Genomic DNA, 20,286 nt, shown 5'->3' on the forward strand with positions numbered 1-20,286 from the left:
TCCAGGATGGAAATGTGGTTTTCATGTCAGATGCAACAGTACAATGGCAACAGAACTTCCTACCATGTTCTGACTGCATCACCTACCTTTAAAAGGACAAAAATGCTTTTAAACTTGGCATGTGAGTCTCGATAACTACTCTTCTGTGAATCAGTTTTTAGGTCATTTCTGTGTAGGAATACTTGCAGCAGATTGGAAAAAGTGTTAGTACATGCCTTGCAGAACCTCTGTGGCTACTGGTAAAGTACAGAGCTAGTAGTCTCAGTTATGAATGTGGGGTTACTGTAAAATGTAAGTAAATCACACAATCTAACACATTTTTTTAAGTAAAGCTGCATGTGGTTGAAGATTTTTTCCCCAACAATAGAGCACTTTGCAGAAGGGCACTAAATGCAAGGACAAGTAAGCATAGAGTAAACGCCCTCCACACCTCAATATCCAACATCGGATCTGGCTAATAACATAAGCAAACATTAATAACATAAGTAAACATTATTGTAAACATTACAAGTTTGAAACTATTAAAAAGCAGATTCCCAAGCCTAAAACTTACGAGCTGTTAAGTATCTGAAATTTTTCTCCTTTGTGAAAACTCAAGTCATCTTCTGTTCTTGCTTCATAGTCATAAAGCGCCACAAAAAGAGTTACACCTAAAGAAAAAGACAGGTGGGTTATACTCCATCACAAAAGACAGGAGGGAAAGGAACCTCAAGAGATTAGGTAGCTAAGCCACAGGCAAGCTGCTCCAGTTGCTGAGGAGCAAACCAAACTGAACACTCCTACTTTCTGAACAATTCTCATCTCTCTGGTCTTATGCAGCCAGTGGGCACTCCACCTCCTTCATTCTGTACAGTCACAGGATCCCAAACAGGCCAAGGGGTTGAATAGGAAGTTTAGACATAGCCATGCCAAGTATTTCAACTACTTGAGGTGGCTCAGCCCACACTTTCCATTCCCTGGTAGAGGGAAGAGGCAGTTAGCCAAATTTGGCATGTATACATAATTTCTCATCCCCACATGAACCTGCAAGTGAGCAAAGGTAGGGGGGAAGACCCAGCTCCACCCTACTTCAATTCTTTGCACTATTTAAAGAAACGATTCTTCCCAAAAGCAACATGCTGAGACAGTCAGGCCTCTGCTGTAGATGCATGATTGACACTACGAGAACTAAAATAAGACTTTCAAACTCACCTGTTCCTCCTCTTGTACGCAGCGTCCCTGTATGAGAGGAGGAGTTGACTCCACCAAACACGGTCAGTCCTTGGCCTCCTGTGGCATGGAAGTTGTTGTAGTTTGGGATTGAAGTCACACCAAAGCTAGGATAGTGCTGTGGAGTAGGATCTGTCCCATAGCGGTAGCCTGAGCTTTGAGTTAAACTGCCATCCCTCTCGTCAGTCAGTTTTGTTGCCTCTTTATCCTTACATTGCACACAGCCCATTATCTAAAATCCTAGGAGAGGAAGGAAAGGACAGGTGTTCATATGTTGATGCTCACCAGATCTCCTCCAAACCCACATATGATGAGGCTAAAGTTCACTGCTCAGAAGTTAAGCACTTTTAAAAAAAAACCTGCAGTGGTCTGAATAAAAACAGCAACACAAAAAAGCTCACACAAAATCTTCCCCTCGGGAATTTTCCATCGAGGCCTGGGGAAAGGGGTCCTGCCTGCTCTTAGAGTAGTAGCAGATCTTTGCACAGCTCTGCCAGGCAATACTTTGCATGGAGGTACAAAGAGGATGAAACCCATCTTGCTCACCCTTTGCCAGGAGAACACAACTGGCAGGCAAAGGACTCAGCCAAAAAAGTGCAGCTGGAGATGTTCAAGACTGCCCTCAGAACACAGAATGAGGCACTTAGCTTGTGGTTCATATTTGACCTTGCCAACTACACAAGAGTGGACTTCACCTAAAGACAGTAAAAAGCTTCTTCCATTGCTGGAGCTCTGCACGGCAACCAGAAAAGCAGCCACAGTGAGCAAAGAGTTACTACAGCAGGAAAGTAGGAGGGAGCTTATCAGGGGGCACAACTAAAAACAAAGGAAGCTCCTTTTTATGTAGTACCAAATTGAGGGCTAAAACCATTGGTAGCAGAAGGTGGGGCTGCCAAAAGTTCACACGTTAAGAAACTAGAGAAAGTCCCAGAAGAATTAACATGTCAAATGCAGAGCAACTCCAAGTACAGATTCCACACAGGATGAAACTGAGAGGGTTTCAAAAATTACAGCTTCAAAAGAGGTTGCTTCAAGTTTTTTTAATTCTTATAACCTCTTGTTCAGCATCCTCATGAGGCACTACTAGGGCCTGGGTTAATCTCTCTTTATTTTAGGTGCCTGCCTCTCTCTGCGTGGAGGGAGACAGAGGGTGATTCACCACATCTCAGAAGCAGTCCTGCAATATTAGTCCTGTTACCCAGTGTTGCCTTTCATCTGCTAGCTCTAACTTTCTATAATCCATGTGGTGGTGTTACTGAACTCTTTCCTATTGACTCAAGTTGAACCTAGACACAAAACCTGAGTTTCTGGAGCTGGGTGTAATGAACCTAGGGAATCAGATACTTGTCTGGATGCATCCTTGAACTCAACCAGTACAGTGACTCTGAGATGCAACCTGGCACACAAACAACATGCTCTGAACAGTGGGGCTGGAAGAGAAGTGGCAGAAGAAAAAAAAATCTTAGAAAATTATTTACTAGACATACTTTTTCCAGAATATATAAATAGACAGAGAGAAAATGCAGAGAACAGAAAAAAAAAAATATAGCCAAGTACTTTTTTTTTTTGCCCCACATTTCTTTTCACATTTCAGACAATATCTGTCACTTCAGGTAAATAAAAAGTTTACGCTTTTTAAAATTTCCTAATTTTTCTGCAGCTTCCAGGCTGGCTGTTTCCTCACCCCAACATCAACACAGGAAATTGGTTTTGACAAACTCACGGGATTCAGAAAAAGAATGTTTCACCAGTGCTAATGCTAGAAAAATTACGCAGCAGCTTCCTGTTTTTCTGTGACAGTCCACAGTCTGGATACCTGCTTCCTACATCTAACCTGCCTAATTAACAAGAAAAACACTTCTGTTGAAGATTTGCAGATACTTCCAGTTATTCTACAAGTCTGTTCAGAAAAAACAAGCACCATTTTGGTGGTCCACAAGAAGGACAAGAAGAGCCTGCCAGTCTGACCTTGGTGCCCAGCAAGGTTATGGAACAGATCATCTTGGGTGCAATCACAAGGCTCACACAGGACAACCAAGGGATCAGAACCGGCCAGAACAGGTTTAGGAGAGGCAGGTCCTGCCTGACCAACCTAATCTCCTTTTATGACCAGGTGATTGGCCTAGTGGATGAGGAAAAGGCTGTGAATGTTGTTTACTTGGACCTCAGGAAAACCTTTGATACTGTCTCCCACAGCATTCTCCTGGAGAAGCTGGACAGGTGGACTCTTCGCTGGGTTAAGAACTGGCAGGATGGCCAAGTCCAGAGGTGCAGGTGAATGCATCCATTTGGCCTCTGGTCACCAGTGGTGTTCCCCAGGGCTCAGTGTTGGATCCAGTCTCCACTCCTGTTCAATATCTTTATCGATGATCTGGATGTGGGGATCGAGTGTGCCCTCAGTAAATTTCCGGATGACACCAAGTTGGGTGGGGGTGTTGTTCTGCTGGAGGGCAGGAAGGCTCTGCAGAGGGATCTGGACAGGCTGGATCAATGGGCTGAGGCCAATTGTGTGAGGTTCAACAAGGCCAAGCCCTTGGGTCACAACAACCCCAGGCAGTGCCACAGGCTGGGGCAGAGTGGCTGGAAAGCTGCCCAGGGGAAGAGGACCTGGGGGTGCTGGTCAACAGCAGCTGAACATGAGCCAGCTGTGCCCAGGTGGCCAAGAAGGCCAATGGCATCCTGGCCTGGATCAGCAATAGTGTGGCCAGCAGAGCAGTGATTTTCCCCGTTTTCAGCACTGGTGAGGCCCCACCCTGAATCCTGTGTCCAGTTCTGGGCCTTTCACTACAAGAAAGATATGAGGTGCTGGGGGTGAGTCTATTTCCCAGCCAGCTGGTGACAGGATGAGAGGCCATGGCCTCAGGCTGCCAGGGGAGATTCAGGCTGAACATCAAGTGTTCAAAAAATGACTGAACATGGCCCTCAGTGCCATGGTCTAGTTAACATGGCAGTGATCAGTCAAAGGCTGGGTGCTATGATCTCAGAGGTCTTTTCTAACCTAAATGATTCTGTGGTGCTGTAATTTTATTTTTATTTATTTCCGGGAGCTGCATTGCATGTAATTAGCATGGGTCTACCCTCTCTTGCTCTTAACCTAACTTAATACTGCCCTTTTTGCATTTCTGTATTCCCTTCAAGATACCACACCCACTCAGTGGGGTTCCCTCACCAAAATGTTTGGAGAACAGAAAAATGGACTCCTGACTTTGCACTTGCTGCAATGTGTGGCATGAGCTGGGATCCCTCAAGAAACTAAAGCAACAACTGGTCGAGGGAAAGGGATTTGCAGCCTGGAGGCTGCAAAAAACACTGCTGCTGTTACTGCTGCAGCAGCCAGTGCTAACCTTCCTCCTCTGCTTGCCCTGCAAGCTGGGTTGGAGCTGGAGGTGCAGAGTATTGTGCATCCCCAGGACCAGCAGCGACACCAGGTGAGCCCACAGGGACCATGAGAGGTGCAGAGGTGCCCTGGCCAGCTTCATATCAGCTGTGAAAAACTGCTTGTGGAGACATGACTACTGCTTTTATCATTTCAACAGCAGGATAGTCTGGCTCTGGAGACCCTTTGTTTGGAGATGTCATTCAGAAGTGAGGTTTTCCTCACTCAGAACCAAGGAGTCCTATGGCACTGCCAGGGAGTGAAGCAGTGGAAGGCAAGAGCCCCGTGGGGTGATGGCTCATCTCCCTGCTCTCAGTATGGGCAGAGCACAGAAGGCTTTGGGCAGGAGGGATGAGTCTGGGACTCACTACTTGGACCCTGCTACACCTCTGTGAAAGCATGGCTGTGATGTGCAGAGAACAAAACATGGGCAGCGAGCAAAGGCTGCGTAGGAGTTACCACGAGAGAAATCCCAGCTCAACAGGAAGGGCAGAGAGGTGCTGACCACCTGAAGAGGGAAGAGTAAGCCATTAAATCAGCCTGCTTAAAGGCTGCAACATGGGCTTATTCACCTCAAAGCAACAAAGTGATATGCAGGATTTACTGTTTAAAGAAGAATTTCACAGCCTTTTTGCTGGCTTGCAGACTTACATCCCTGTGAAATGCTATCACCTCCTCCCTTTTCCCTCCCAGCTCTGTTTCTCCTCTTATTTTTCCCCATGTGCTTTCATGAAAAAAAGTAGAGAAGAAAAGTAAAGAAAAAAAAGAGATAGAAAACATGAAATCTGGGAGACCAGTGGGAGGGAAAGTGGTTTTCTTGTTGCTCATTCACAAACGTTCAGCTGAGCAGGGAAAAAAAATCCCCACTGAAATCCGGGAATATTTCACGTATAAATTTACAACTGCTGACAAGACAACCCTACATATTTCATTTACACATTGATAAGGAAAACGTTAAAATAACAAATCAGCTGCAAAAACTGCTAAAAGTATTAATTCTGAAAAAAGTGAATAAACAAGGGGATGGTATACATATGTACTAGTAGTTTAAAAAATGGTTTGGGTTTTTATTACTAGGAATGGTATGCATGGAGAACTAGTGAATTATGAATTTCTTGATTTTTGTTTGGTTTTTGCTTGCTTGATCTTTTTGCTGGCAACGGCAGCACACCAGGAAGGAGAATTTGATGCAGAGTGAACAACTGACAAAAAAGGCTTTTTCTTTCACTTGTCCCCTCCCACTGTCACAGTGTCTAGACAATCCAAGTATAAAGACTGCTTGATTGCAGCTTCTTGTAAAATGTGACAGAGGGTGTTACATGCACACATCTTTTCAAGCCAAGTCCCTGAAAGTTGTCTGTTCTTGGCTCAAAGAAACAGCATTGTGGGGAGTTGGCTAAATGTGAGAGAATACATGTATGCATGTACATGCCTAAAGTGATTTCAGCTTACTCAGGGGTTTCATAGACAATAAATATCACCTCCATTCAGCATCTGCCTTTGTGTCAATGAATGGAATCCAAAAACTAATCTCCTTCAGTATCACAGAGCAGGCTTTTAATATCCAAAAGTTTCATCTCCCTGCATGTCAGCATTGGGAACTGTGGAAGGCTGGAATTATTCAGCCAGCTCTGTGATCACCAAACAAAATCTGGAGTTGTTTTACACTAAACTCTCTAGGGATGAGCACACAGTGTTGTTCATCCAACATGCTGTGCATCTTACAGTAAGGGAACAAGTTTTTATTCCATTTCCACTAGGAAAGGCAGCATTTCTCGGATGTGTGAGTTATGGGTCACACAGCAATATCATAGTCTGACACTGGTCATGTTAAAAGGTATGTAACTGGCCCAATTAAAATGAACTTTTCTAATGCAAGCAAGTTCAATTTGTTTAGTTTGAAGCTGTGTTTTTATGGGCAGTGTAAAACATGTGTTTTCATGAAAACATACCCCCCCCCCCGTTTTCATGGGTTTTGAGACTTCCTTAGAGACAAATGAAAATAAACATGTTACTTGTCTCCTTTCTTGTCCTGATTACATTTCTTGGACTCCAACATTTACACTGCAAGCAATCCAACATGTGTCTAGCCAGAAGAGTAGTTTCCACCCACATTGTGGACAAGGATATAAAATTAATTATGTCATTATTAATAATTTATATAGTCATAGCACCTCATTACTTTCAGGTAGGATACAGATGAAGGCTAAGGAGATATATTAACATTATTATTACTGTAAATCATCCTACTTTGTTTTTTCTTTTTGTTCTTGATTCAAAATGGAAGCCAAAACTGAAACACCCAACAAAGCCAGACATCCACTCCATTAACAAAAACAAAAGCAGTCCTCTGCTAGCTAATCCAAACCTAGGAAAAGTCCAAGAGTAGCAGGAAAATTCCTCTTTTTCATACTTCTATTTTAGAAGTAAAAGTTCCAACATGTGATATCTGAAAAGCAAAAAGTACTGATTAACCTTTGCTTCTGCAGTAGTAAGCATATGGATGGGGGGAAGAACGGTGTAAATTCACTCCTTCAGAGTATCAAAAGTTTTCTCATAAGCTTTTGCAACCCACAGCTGAAACTCTGAATTATGGTACATCTTCAGAACCTACTTTTTTTAGAGTTGTAAGAGAAAATAGCTCCTAAGAGTGTTTGAGAGAAAGGTAGCGGGAGATGCAGGGAAAAACCTGTCTACTCTGCACCCTTCGATCCATGCTGTGGCCTCTGTCCTTCAACCCCTTGCACAGGAAAGGGAACTGGCACAGGAGGAGGCTCCAACCTGCTGAAGATATGGGGAGCAGGTTCAGACCCAGCAGGGTGCATTCTCCTTCCTCCTGGATTTCTCTGGAATGAAATCTAATGGCATATTTTTAAGATAACTTCTCTCAGTAAAAAACATGAAAGGGATAGGCTGGATGACTGGTAACTGTCAACTGCCTTTTTCTGACCAAGTCTTACAAATCCTGTCTGGAAAGCATCAGCAGGGAAGCTGAGTTAAGAAATAGTTATGTTAAAAGGAAATCAGCAGCACAAAATCCTTGGCTTTTATTCAGTCTCTGTGGTGAACAGGCATGAATCAAACTAAGGGTTGCATCCAGCATGGCTGTGAAAAATGAAATCTCTAAGGGCTGACTTCTTGGTGCTTTACGTTTTGCTGAAAGCATCACAGAACTATCAGTCTGTGACATCAAATAAACCAAATTTTATGAGCTACCGTGGGATTTAATATTCAAAATGCCACATTCTGAGTTACCGTGAAGATTCAAGGAGGACAGAAAAGGCTTTCCAAGAATAAGAACTCCAAGAATTTTTAAAAGAGACTTTAAAAATGACTGTGGAATGCCTCCTGCAGGCTGTATAGAGGGAATAATCAACACAGAAATTTACCCTGAAGCTGAAATGTCTTACTTTCCATGTCCTATTAGTAGCTCCCTAGAGAGAAACTGATGGATTACATATTTTGAAACACAACTCTGAGACACATTAAACTCCCCAATTTTCAGAAAAGTCTCACTCACCCACTTTGACTATTACAAGTCACTAGGAAGGCATTCCAAGTTGGGCAACAAACAGGCACTTAAAACCAATCCTATGTAGGTCAGTAATTCTCATGCTGTCTGCTCGCTGACCTCTCTTTGACTCACATCTATGCTGATGGGAGCATTTTGGATTTCCAGAATTAATACTGCATCAGTTTCAAGCCAACTCAAATAAAACAGATGGAATAAAACAGCCACACTTACTGCATTATTTTTGTTTTTATCTATTAACTCTGGGACATTTTAGAGAACTGCCTACATCCCAGCTTAGCCAGTAATTCCACAATTTTTAGGTCAGAGAGATACAACAAATACTTTAAAATTCAGACTCTTGGGTGTTATTCATTATTTCTCAGGCTTGTGGGTTGCAGGTTACTATGTATACATATAATTTTTATACTAAGGTCCGATCTAGAAAGAATATAATTTTATTGCAATATGATAGATCTGGTTCAGCCTTGAACGAAGATGGAGATTTGTGTAGAATTCTTGCAAATGTACATGTGCACCACACCTGTCATGCTGCATTGAAAAATGTAAATCAGAGAAGACACAGTACTACCACTGGATGCCCTCTGACTGTTAAAGATATGCAGAAGATCTCATATACACGAAGTTATATTCCTGAACAAAAAGCCAGAAACACCAGGGCAAAACTTAAAGTATGTTTCAAAACAACAATCAAAAATTCCTCGGATGCATTAATTTGATTTTTTAAGGGAGTCCTTTAATGCTTCACTCCCAGATTCTGCTTCAGTGGGCTGAGCAGAAAAAACCCCAGCAGTTCAGTTGTTCATCTGCAACAGTCAAAAGCCAGGCTACTGCCCAGTGTCCATGGACATCCATGGCTGGATGAGCAGGAAGAGCAGTCTTAGCTGAGCTCCTGCTGCCATACTGCCCTGGTTCAAAGCAAATGCCTTTTACAGTGCTGGTGTGCTCTTACTATTGTTTCTTGTCAGCTTAAGTTGCTTTGGAAGTCTTCTACAATGGTGGCAGAAGGGGTTCAGGAAAGGGAGCAGCTCCTGCTGCTGTGAGAAGAGCAGACCCTGCAAGGAGCTTTGAAGTGCCATATTCTGCCCTGCTGTTCCTCTCCATTACTGACTGGGGATGCAGCCCTGGAAACAACAGCTTCCTGACACTACAAACAAGGTTTAAGTTTTAACACATGCCTGCAAAGTGTGGCTCTGTGCTTGCCTTCCCTCTTTTCCCCTTTGGGACTGGAACTAAAAGTCAGTTATGAAAAATGAAGGTTTGGGCTTCACCTTGCCTGTTTAATTTAAGTCAGCCTCGGGGGTCCAGACCAGGGAAGAGAAGGTGCATGTGGAAGGATTTCACTGAGTTCCAACCAGAGCCTTGGCTTCTGCCAGAGGCTGTGAGCACAGATGTCCATGGGGCATGGCGAGTGGCCACTCAGGGCCAGGAAGGAAGAGTGATAAATGTCTTGGTCCCTCTCTGGCAAGAGATTTATTACAACCCAGACAATCTGTTTATTATCCATATAGCTGTATGATCTATTTATTACCAGTTAGAGAGGAAAAAGGACGTCAGTGTTCCAGCTGGGCAGGAGGAATAATAACCATATCCATGTGTTCTTTGAGGGGCAGTGGTGGTGGTGGGACTGGCTGGTAGCTGTCTGGTGGGGGGGTCACCTGGCAAGGCCACAGGAAGCTGCGTTACCATAATGCTGTTTGAGCAGCTGTAATCAAAAGCTCCCCAGTGAAAGAAGAGAAGACAAACCCTCTGAACTGCCCGTGAAAGGACACGTCGCCACCCTTTGGTTTTGTGCAGCTTCTTTGCCAGCAAAGTCTGTGAATGTCGGGGCCTCATCTTTTTCAAAAAACAGTGAATTCTCTTCCACTCACTCTGATACATCCCTTTCAGCAAAACCAAACCAGAACAAAACACAAGAAGCAATTAAAGGCTCACGCTGCAATCTCTTAAAGTTACAGCAGCTGAGTTATGCCTTGTACTGTCTCAGGGCTTTCATTACTTTGAAAAAAAGATGCCCTGGAAAAATGCAGCAGTTCTGAGAAAAGGTTCTTCTGTGTTTTTTTTTTCTTTTCCCACCAGCATCCAAACTTCACTTGTAATCTAAAAGAAAGAGTCTTACATGTAGCTAACTTGAGAGGGAAGGCTTGCAGGTTTTATGCTCATAAACTGAAGAGCAAATCAGACTCAAAACTGCACATAGGATTTTTTTTCATGCTTAAAATGAGTTAAAGGAATAGTCAGACTCAAAACTGCACATAGGATTTTTTTTTCATGCTTAAAATGAGTTAAAGGAATATTTGAAATTAAGAACTAATGGTAGCAGCTAAACACACTGCTTGCTCTATAGTTAACCCCCCCCAAAGGATGGATCTATCCTTGGTTCTGAGTAACACATGAGAACACCAGGTAAATTCAACAGTGTGATTTTGAGCTACATTCTTCCTTCATCAGGCTGCTTGTGGTAGCTCTATTCATGAGCAGAGAGAAGTGGGTGGATGGTCTGCATAAGCATTTTGAGCTAATGCACCTAAATTTTAAAGTGCCTTTCAAGTGTGTAAATTAGAAAACCTATAGCAAGAGAACAACTGCTGCAAATGCCAGAATAATTTTGTCTTGGAAAGAGAAGAAGTAAAACAGTGTCTCCACTGATTTCCTCCTTCTTTTCTCCCATTAGAGAACAGAAAGATGATTGCAGGTTGATTCACACTGTTCTGATTTTTTTCTTTCAATTCTTATTTTTAGAATCTACCCAGGATTAATGAGTGTTCATCTGACCCACAGTATGGGAGCGGCATGGAGCAGAGTGCCAAATGTGAACCAGGATGGGCAGGGAAGGAAGGGGGGTAAGGGGAAGGACGCAGTACAGAAGTTCTGCCTGTTTGCCACTGTGGACTATGAAAGAGGCATAAAAAAAGATCTTCTCTCAAAAAAACCTCTCACTGCTCCTCCCCATCCCCCTTTGCCCATGCAGGAGTGAAACTAACCTCTTCTCTGCCTTGTCTGATTTCTGTTTTGTGATGGAAGAACTTGAAGGATGTGACAGCAAGAAAAAGGGAGCAAGCTGAGTCTCAAATCAGGAGATGGCTTCGAGACCGTTCCAGACACCACTCCCTCCTGAAGGGGCTCTCATTTCTTCTAGGTTGCTATTGCTAACATTTTAAAAGAGTTATTTAAATCCCTTATTTGTCCAGTTACACTGGGGAAAAAAATACTCTCCTTCCTAAACATGGGCAAAAATTTGCCTGTGGTCCTCCCACAAAGAAACCCCCAGCTTTCTCACCATCATTGCAGCTGGCCTCACCTACAACAGCAAAGTTGCTGACAGGTGGCAAACAGGGTGGCAACCACATTGTGATACAGGCAATGAGTACTTAAGGTACTGACTACACCAGTAATGGGGACACACAGAAACTCTGCCTGTGCTCACACACCCACAGAAAAGTTCTCTAGTGAGACCTGTTTTCTCAAACCCAGCTGCTGCCACTGTGGTTACTGTATATGACAGCTTACTGCTAGATGACATCTTAGGTAAGTTTACTGTGTTTGGACAGGGTTCAATTTCTCCATAGCATCCCAAACCCTGCTGTGCTTTAGATTTGTGACCAAAACAACATTGATAACTCACCCATGTTTAAGCTACTGCTGAGCAGTTCTCACACAGCATCAAGACCTTCTTAGTTTCTCACTCTGCCACTGTAGCAAGTAGGCAGGGGGAGGTTTGGAAAGGGACAGAGCCAGGAAAGCTGAACCCAACTGACCAAAGGTATATCCCACACCATATCACCCTCAGTGCATGAGGAAGAGTCCACAGAGGTTTCTTTATTTCTGTGTATTTACAACAAAAAGGCTAGTGTAGGACTGGATGGTGATCTGGAGCAGACAAGGAGGGTTTCACTGAAAATGACTGCTCTGTGAAACACCTTGTGAAATACACAACTCTCAACAGTTCAGGAGATCTGGAGATCCTGTCTGGAGTTCCTCCCTGTTTCCTAGCACAAAGAGACAAAAAACTGAAGGCCACTGAAATTAACAACTGTGCTGTCCCCACAGCACAGGGGACAGATGTCAGATTTGTAGATTGTGTTATAAAGGGAAAAGGACCTTTTGACAGGGAACAAATTGACACTATAAGCCAGGCTGGCTGGGAGAATCAGGTCAAATAAGCAACCACAAGCACATTCAGCAGAAACCATGATATCGAGGAGAACATCAACCAAAGCAGAGGCTGTGAGAAGATGACCCTTTTCAGTTGCTTATATGCTAATTACAGGATTCTGAAAAAAATTGATAACCCTCTGCTTATAAAGTAGCAATGCAAAACAGTACTCTTCAAAAATAACAGCTATATTTAGATTATTATATTATTAACAGAAACAGCTGTAGCCGATTTAAAAAATCCAAATGGAAGAGGGCGGTACCAGGCCATACGTGTCACAATGACATCAGAATGGCTGGCAACTTGGAAATAAATTATCTTGGAGAGTAAAGGGATGATGAGCTTCTTCAACACTTACATACAAGAAGTAAAAAATCCCTTCTTGCATTACTCTGGAGACCTTATGTCACTAGCACTAACACAGGCCTGTACTTTCCAAAGGGCTACAAATGACAAGTTACTAACTCTTAATTTCAGACAAGGATAACCCTGTGAAATTAGGCTCTGCCAACTAGCTGCATGAGTCATCTACAGCATAGGCCTCGAAGCACCAAAGGAGACAGGAGCAGTTCACAGCACAATCACCACAAGGTGAAGAGCTGAACTCCACCACACACAAGCTAAACCCCATGGTGGCCACAGAGGCACCCACCCCACACGCAGCAGGACCCACTCACTTCCTGCCCCAGCCAGGGGCTGCAATGGGCAGGAGCTGCGGTGCCAGCACAAGCACAACTCACTGCTGGTCCCATGATGTAGGTACACCTGAGCTGCCCATGAGTCATATGTGGCTTAGCACAGGAGCGAGAGCATCCCCGCTCTAGACTTTTGTCTCACTAGAGAGGAAACGATCACAAACCAGAAGGTTACTGGTTGTTTAGACTGAAAAAGACCAACGCCTCCTGTGCAAATATCTAACATTGTCTGCAATCAAATCCAGACCAGAATTTTACACAATGTGAGCATATGCTCTTTATAGATACATAAATTAAAATCCTAGTGCATGCTTTCTGAGAAGCGATTTCACAAAACTAGAGCAAATGGAAGTCAAATCAGGCTGAAGGCAGCACATACAGAAAGCTGCTGACATCTGCAAACAGTTTAAGACATTTCCTAAATGCCTACAGTGTTACAACCATGGAAATGGGCTAGATAAAAATAACATACAATGAAAAAAACCCAACAGCTGGGTTCACCAGGGAAGTGAAAAAAACATATAAAATGTTATATAGATAACTGATACGTGAAAGGGGAAAGAGGTAAAGATAAGAAGAAGCAAAAAAGCTAAAATAAAGATTATATAGAGGAATCAAGAAGATACAAAAAAAAAAAAAAGGCACATAAAATCAGAAATACATTTTTTATTTTTCTAAACAGATTATGAAAGATGAATCCTGAAGAATAAAAATCGTAGAATCGTTCATAATGATATGACAGCAGCAGAAGTTATTCAGTCAATGTTTCTGATTAGCACACAGGTAAAAGGCTGGGTGATCTGTTTATGATGATAATAATGAAATAGCTTCCCACCACAGCAGCCCCTGGAGAGGGGACGTTAAACAGAAGATAAACGATTCTGGGTGATTCAGATTAGTTGCTAGAAATAGACTTGTCTCAGAAGGTTTACAAAGGCAGCCTTGGAGCTGCTACTGCCTCTAAAGCAGTTCTTGGCCCCTGGGGAAGGACCAGGGAGAGGAAGAAGGCTCATACTGGGCTACTATTTGAGAAGGGTAAAAAGTAATTAGAGGCCAGTTGGATGAGTTTCCAGTATTTTGCAGAGGATAGAACAACCAACATAGGTCTCAATTGGTAATTTTTTTTTAAAGCTCTGTAATTGAAGTCAATTAACTGGGCTTTAAGGAAAATAGATCCTGTGAAGCTAATCTGATGTAATTTATTGCAAAAATTACAAGTTCACTTGATGAAGGCAGCATTGTTAACAGTATTACAAATCTAAGTCATTTGACTTGTTCTGTAGAATACCTTTATGAATGCTTTCAAGCCTATATGGAGCATCTCCATCTGTCCATGGAGAGCAGGACTCCATTGGTGGAGAGCACTGTATAAGATCAGGCTAAAACCTGTAAACCTATTTTATACTGAAGTCACTTTTGAGTCCACAATCATATTAGAAGTACTAAAAAGCTGATAAATTAAGGAAACCAATGTGTAACTGTAAATGGGAAACTATTTATTAGCAAACAGATGTGTTACTATTGGGTTCCACAGGCACTGGTGGTCATACCTTTACTATTCAATAGCCTTATCAGTGACCTGGATTAAAGTTAAATCATTGTGGCTAGACACGAGACTGGGAATAGCAGAAAACAAAGAACAAGCCTGACACAGAGCAACTGGGGTCTGTAGACAGATGGGAGAAACCAGCTTAGGTATTAATATGGCCAAGTACAAAAATCACCTTATTAGAATGAAGAATATAGGCCATACTTACAGGATGAGAGGGAGAGAGAGGACTCTATCCTCCGAAGCAGAGACTGAATATGAGACCCGGGGTCCTGGGAAGCAATCAGCTCGACATGAACTCCCCACACAAGGCTGTGGCCAAAAGGGCTAATGCAAGCCTCAGCTGTACAAACAAATGAAAATCAAAAGATGAGTAGGTAGGTTACGGTGGCGCGGTATTTGGTTCTTGTTCCTCTGCTCCATGAATAACATATCAGGTTCTGCTGCTCCATTTTACAAAAAAAAGTGTTGGAAAAAACGGAAGAGTGTTCAGGGAAGAGAAATTAAATAACTGAAAACACTGGTCTACAGAAGGCTTTGTTATAGACAAAAATCTTAGAGGGAATTTTGTTATTTTGCACATGGTATAACAGTATTCTTACACTGAATAAATTTGGTAACAGCAGGCTCTGATCTAGCAAAGGTAGAAACTGCATCAGGACTGAAAATTACTCCAATCCAGACTGTGAACAGGCAAGTTTGTTCTTCTTGTTCAGCAATGATGTGTTATAGGCAGTTAACCAGTAATTAACCCTTTGCATCACAGGTTATGATGTACTGCCCACCTCTGCAAAGCTGTGAAAGTAACTGTGCTTGATTCAAAAAGGATGCATGCCCACATGGCTTGGGTTAATTGTTACAAAGCAAGAGCTCCTGCAGGTGAGCTGAGTGGTCACTAAATCACACTGTACTTTGTGTTGCCACCCAGAAACTCTCCTTCTCCTTGCTCTCCAGGTTGTAATCCTGGCAGCCTTCCTGCCCATAGCTTACAAACCATCTCTGGGGAAACCCCAGGCTTTTGGGGATGAGGTGCCATCTAAGTACAGATGACACCCGACTGTCCATCTTCTGCAGGATCTGCAGGTGGCCTCTATCAATTCCCAGCACACAGTTTTGTGTGGCTCCACACAAAACCTCACTGTACAAAGTTCCTCACACTGAGACACCAAGGAAACTACTTTTAGGAAATCGATGTGTGTTACTACAGCTCTGCCACTGAGAAAGCACCGGTGACTCCTTGTTTCAGCAATTCACTTTATCTGCTGCCTGCCACTGGGACCTCGTCCCAGGGATCTGGCTGGGATCTCATCCCAGCATTCCCCGGCCACAGAAGGTGACCTCAGAAAACTATGCTGAGGAAAAGAGTCCTCCAGACCTCACAGATATTTCCTCTACCAAATTCACCCTTTCAGGATGAACCAGTGGACTAGCTACCTTCTTCAGGAAAACAAGTTAGATCCTTTAAGCAGAATGAGTGGATGTGAGCATTACCCCTGCAGGAACCTCCCAGGTCACTCAGGACATCCACCTGTCTTCTCCTTCCCTTTCTCCATGCCAGGGAACTGGGTGCTGCCAAGAAAGCTTTTGGCTATCTGTTGCAAGGCTGGGGTTGGGCGTTTGGGTTCCTAAGGACCATGTGTTCAGCTGTAGGGCCCTGGTAACTGAATTTGCTCCATCCCACAGCCTGCCAATATTTCAATTTGGTGTTTTTTAAGGAAGCAGTGCAAGCTTTTGTGTGTGCTGTCTTTCTTAACCTGGGCCTTTGGCCAGAAAGTATTAATCCAATCAATGTGCAGGAGTGGGAAGGCTGGAAGTGTTTGATTTGTGCCAGTTGCTGGCATCATCTCATTTTAAGCTTCTGGAATGAACCCACTTATGACTGAATGCCGCAGTGTAAATTCTGCAAATAAAACAGATAAAATAATCTCAATTACTTGAGCTCAGGACTAGTTCACATATGCCACTCCAGAGATTTAGAAGGCGTTATTTCATAAAAACATCTAATTAAATTTAATTATGGTTCTGCAGTCATTTTTATGTTCAACAGGTGGAAAAAAAAGTGTTTTTCAAACTTTTGGTTACGCTCAGTAAGTGATGCCTGCTAAAACACAGCATGCACAGCATAGTAAAATCTTGGTCATATGTTAGAAACATTAAAGAAACATCCTGTCTTCAGTAAACATGTAATACAAAGCTTCTGCAGAGTGAATTACAGCAAGAAAGTTTGTAAAAATTTTAGGGAGGAAGAAGGCCTGTCCAAGTGTGGTGTGTACGTATGTGTATGTGTACATGCATTCACACACCCCCCACCTCTTCCCCTTGTCAACAGTTCTCAAGACTCAAAACTGTGATTGGCAACTCTTCAGTCACTAATAAAGCAGAAGTTTAGGGAAAGCTGGTAGAAGACAAGGTTTCAGAGCTACTAATAAAAGATGAATCCGAGCCTGCAAAAGTACAGTTTGAATTGTGCATTTTTGCATCTTTATACTTTCTGTCCTCCTGGATGGATTTTTCTCCCTCTTCGTCTGGCACAACCCCAGCTACATCCTACAGCATTAGGATGTTCTGTTAAGCAAATGTGCAAACTGTGTTTTTAAACCTTGTAAAGGCTTATGTCAAAAGATGTACCAAGGATCACATAGGCTAGACTCCAGAAATAGAATTTTACAGATGAAGTAACTTCCTAACTAGAAATGATAAAAACTACATAGAAGCAAAGAGCTTTAATACATGGATTTAAACCCCCCTTTTTTTTTAAATATTAAAAAATAAATCAGATGCAAAGCTTGTCTTTTTATTCTAGACACATAGACACAGAATTAAATGGGAGAATGTGAAACTAAAATCATCCCATCTGCCTTTGTAATTCACCCAGACTAGACACAGAAATGCTATGGAATTTAATGCAATGAACCTCAGAAGTGTCACTTTCACAAATCTCAAGAGGCATCATTGACCTGAGGCTGGCTGCAGTTTCTGCCCCAATTCCAGTTTAATGTATTCCAGTCTGACCCTGAAGCGACAGTGCTGCTGGAGAACACGCTAAGAAACAAATGCAGGCAATTGCTTTGACATAATTCTTTTGGACACAGGCAGATCGAATGTGCTGATGTCAACAGAGACCAGAAAAGAGTTTCATCCAATCTCCTTTCCTCGCTGAAGAAAACAATGAGAGGAAACAAAGCACAACCCAAACCCAAACACATGCCCACCTCCCAGCAGCAGTACTGATACATGCTGTCTAAGAAAGGGAGAACCAAGACAAATGTTTCTAAAGTAGCATTTATATGTATACACAGCATTTCATTTATAGCTTAAATTTACATGACTTGTGTATATAATTGGCTCTTTGCACATAACATGCATGAAACATCTGTTCTATAGGAGACACTAATTTAAAACCCCAGGAACAACCTAATGCAGTCCTTTATGGCCACAGCGCATTCAAAAGAGTTCCTAGCATAGTTTCCTCAACTTAATGTAAACCATTCTTCATTCTCACATGCTTCTAAAATTTAGGGGGCTGTGTGGACCTGCTTTCAATATAATTGTCAGGACTAAACCTTCCTGCCTTGCCACTCATATAAATATCCAAGCTCTAGCATGCTCTGAGGCTGCATAGTTTGAAGTCAGAGAATATTGAGGCAACACTGACTTTTTTCTGCACAGTGACAACAAGAAGAGAAGCTAGAAATATATTTTCCCATGGGAAATATGAATTATGGTAGGAAACCAGATCAAGGATGCCACGGTGTCTATCATGAGAATAAAAGACTAAGCTAAAGATTTTCTTCTCCAGCTGGTGATGTTGCTCCTGAAATAACTTCTGTAAAAAAGAGAAAAACCCACACATCACTGGTACAGTTTTCAGAACTCATGAGGGAAAATACTAGGGTTGAACGTGGCTGGCCCCTCAACTTTATACAATAAAAACAGAACAAAAAAGCAGATCCCAAGCTCATTTCCTCCTCTCTCTTTTACTTCCTCTCCTAAGAAAGGCTTCCACCTCTGCTATTTACAATTTTTCTTTTCTCCCAGTCCTCCAGCTCCTCCCCCATCAGTCCATACAGAAGGACTGTCTGCAATGGTATAATGCAAAAACCAGATGAGATACTTAAGGCTTCCCCTTTCTGTGTGCCTGGAGTGTTTCCAGGAAGAGAAAGTCTTGCGAGGATTCTCACTTTGCTCTTCTGCAGCTACTTGTGTGGGTCACTCTACCACAATAAAAGCCTGCATCTGTTATCTGACCACGATCGAGAGACAGATAAAGATTACCATTTTTAATGTCCATAGGAAGTGTGGTCTGAGAGAAGAGTGATCATGTGTAACAGCCACTGAAGCTGTTTGATGTGGAACATTAAACCACCCCTACACAAAGTAAAACCAGACTTTTGTCCTCTGTCTATCACCTTTTATATGACCTGCCCCCAGAATGTGGCCACAAGTTGTGGTCCACAGTTTGGCTGAGCATCAGAAGCCACAGAATCTTTTCCTCTATGTTGGGATCTGCGTAAGTGTTGCAATGTTCAGGCAATAAGGATTTTAAGGCCACCAATCATCAGGATTTAGTCATAAAATCACAGAATGGTTTGGGATGGAAGGGACCTTAAAGCCCATCCAGTTCCAACCCCCTGCTAAGGGCAGGGACATCTTCCACTAGACCTGGTTGCTCAAAACCCCATGCAGGGGTTGAATATTGAATGCTTCCAGGGATTGGGCAGCTTCTCTGGGCAACTTGTTCCAGTGCCTCACCATCCTCAAAGTAAAGACTTTCTTCCTCATACCTCATCTAAACCTACATTGCTCAAGATCTTTATTAGTGGCAGAGGCAGTGAGATCGAGTGCACCCTCAGCAAGCTTGTGGATGACATCAAGTTGAGTAGTGCCATTGATACGCTGGAGGGAAGGGATGCCAGCCATCCAGAGGGACTTGGACAGGCTTGAGAGGTGGGACCATGGGAATCTTGTGAAGTTCAACAAGGCCAAATGCAAGGTCCTGCACCTGGGTCAGGGCAATCACCAGCATCTGTACAGACTGGGGGATGAAGGAACTGAAAGAAGCCCTGTGAAGAAGTACTTTGGGGGTACAGGTGGATGAAAAATTGGATATGAGCTGGCAACACATGACTCCAGTCCAGAAAGCAGCTGAATCCTGGGCTGCATCAAAAGCAGCATGGCCAGCAGGTCAAGGGAGGTGATTCTGTCCCTTTACTTTGCTCTTGTGAGACCTCACCAGGAGGTGAGGTCTGAGACCTCACCAGAGCATCGAGCTCTGGGATCCCCAGCACCAGACCTTGGACTTGTTAGAGCAAGTCCAAAGGATGGCCATGAAGATGATCAGAGGGCTGGAACACCTCTCCTATGGAGACAGGCTGAGAGAGTTGGGGTTGTTCAGCATGGAGAAGACTCCAGGAAGACTTTAGAGCAGCCTTAAAGGAGGCTTATAAGAAACATGAAGAGAAAGGCTTTACCAGGACCTGCAGTGACTTTTTTTCAAATTCTGTTTTCAACTGAAAAAGGGTAGATTTAAACATAGGAAGAATTTTTTTACAATGAGGGTGGCGAGACACTGGAACAGACTGCCTAGAGAAGTTGCAGGTGTCCCGTTGCTGGAAATGTTTAATGTCAGGTTGGATGGGGCTTTGACTAACCTGGTCTAGTGGCAGGTGTCCCTGTCCAGGGCAAGAGTGTTGGAGTAGATGAACTTTAAAAGTTCTCCCAATGCAAACGGTTCTATGATTGGTGATTCTCCTATTGAATTGGATTCTC

General features: G+C 43.0%; 1 protein-coding gene and 1 long non-coding RNA gene across 7 annotated transcripts in view; one reads left to right on the forward strand and one right to left on the reverse strand.

Moving 5' to 3' along the window:
- FYN (FYN proto-oncogene, Src family tyrosine kinase) overlaps positions 1–20,286 on the reverse strand; it is a 79,047-nt gene that overhangs the window by 40,089 nt on the left and 18,672 nt on the right. For 4 of the 6 annotated variants that reach the window (XM_008637776.2, XM_017739609.1, XM_017739613.1 and 1 more), the window contains exons 2-4: positions 14,726–14,860; positions 1,192–1,449; positions 554–650 (exon numbers count right to left, since the gene is read on the reverse strand). In XM_008637776.2, coding sequence (XP_008635998.1) covers positions 554–650; positions 1,192–1,438 — 344 coding nt within the window. In that variant the 5' untranslated portion in view covers positions 1,439–1,449; positions 14,726–14,860. Of the gene's footprint in view, positions 1–553; positions 651–1,191; positions 1,450–4,049; positions 4,062–14,725; positions 14,861–20,286 lie in introns of those variants that run through there. The other 2 variants (XM_017739612.1, XM_017739611.1) reach the window with 2 other exon arrangements.
- Positions 964–19,315, forward strand: LOC108448005. Its single transcript, XR_001863759.1, has 3 exons — positions 964–975; positions 2,109–2,115; positions 19,239–19,315. It is a non-coding gene; the product is annotated as an uncharacterized LOC108448005 (long non-coding RNA).

This window comes from Corvus brachyrhynchos, unplaced genomic scaffold (assembly GCF_000691975.1).
Source record: "Corvus brachyrhynchos isolate BGI_N302 unplaced genomic scaffold, ASM69197v1 scaffold14, whole genome shotgun sequence".
NCBI lineage: Eukaryota > Metazoa > Chordata > Aves > Passeriformes > Corvidae > Corvus > Corvus brachyrhynchos.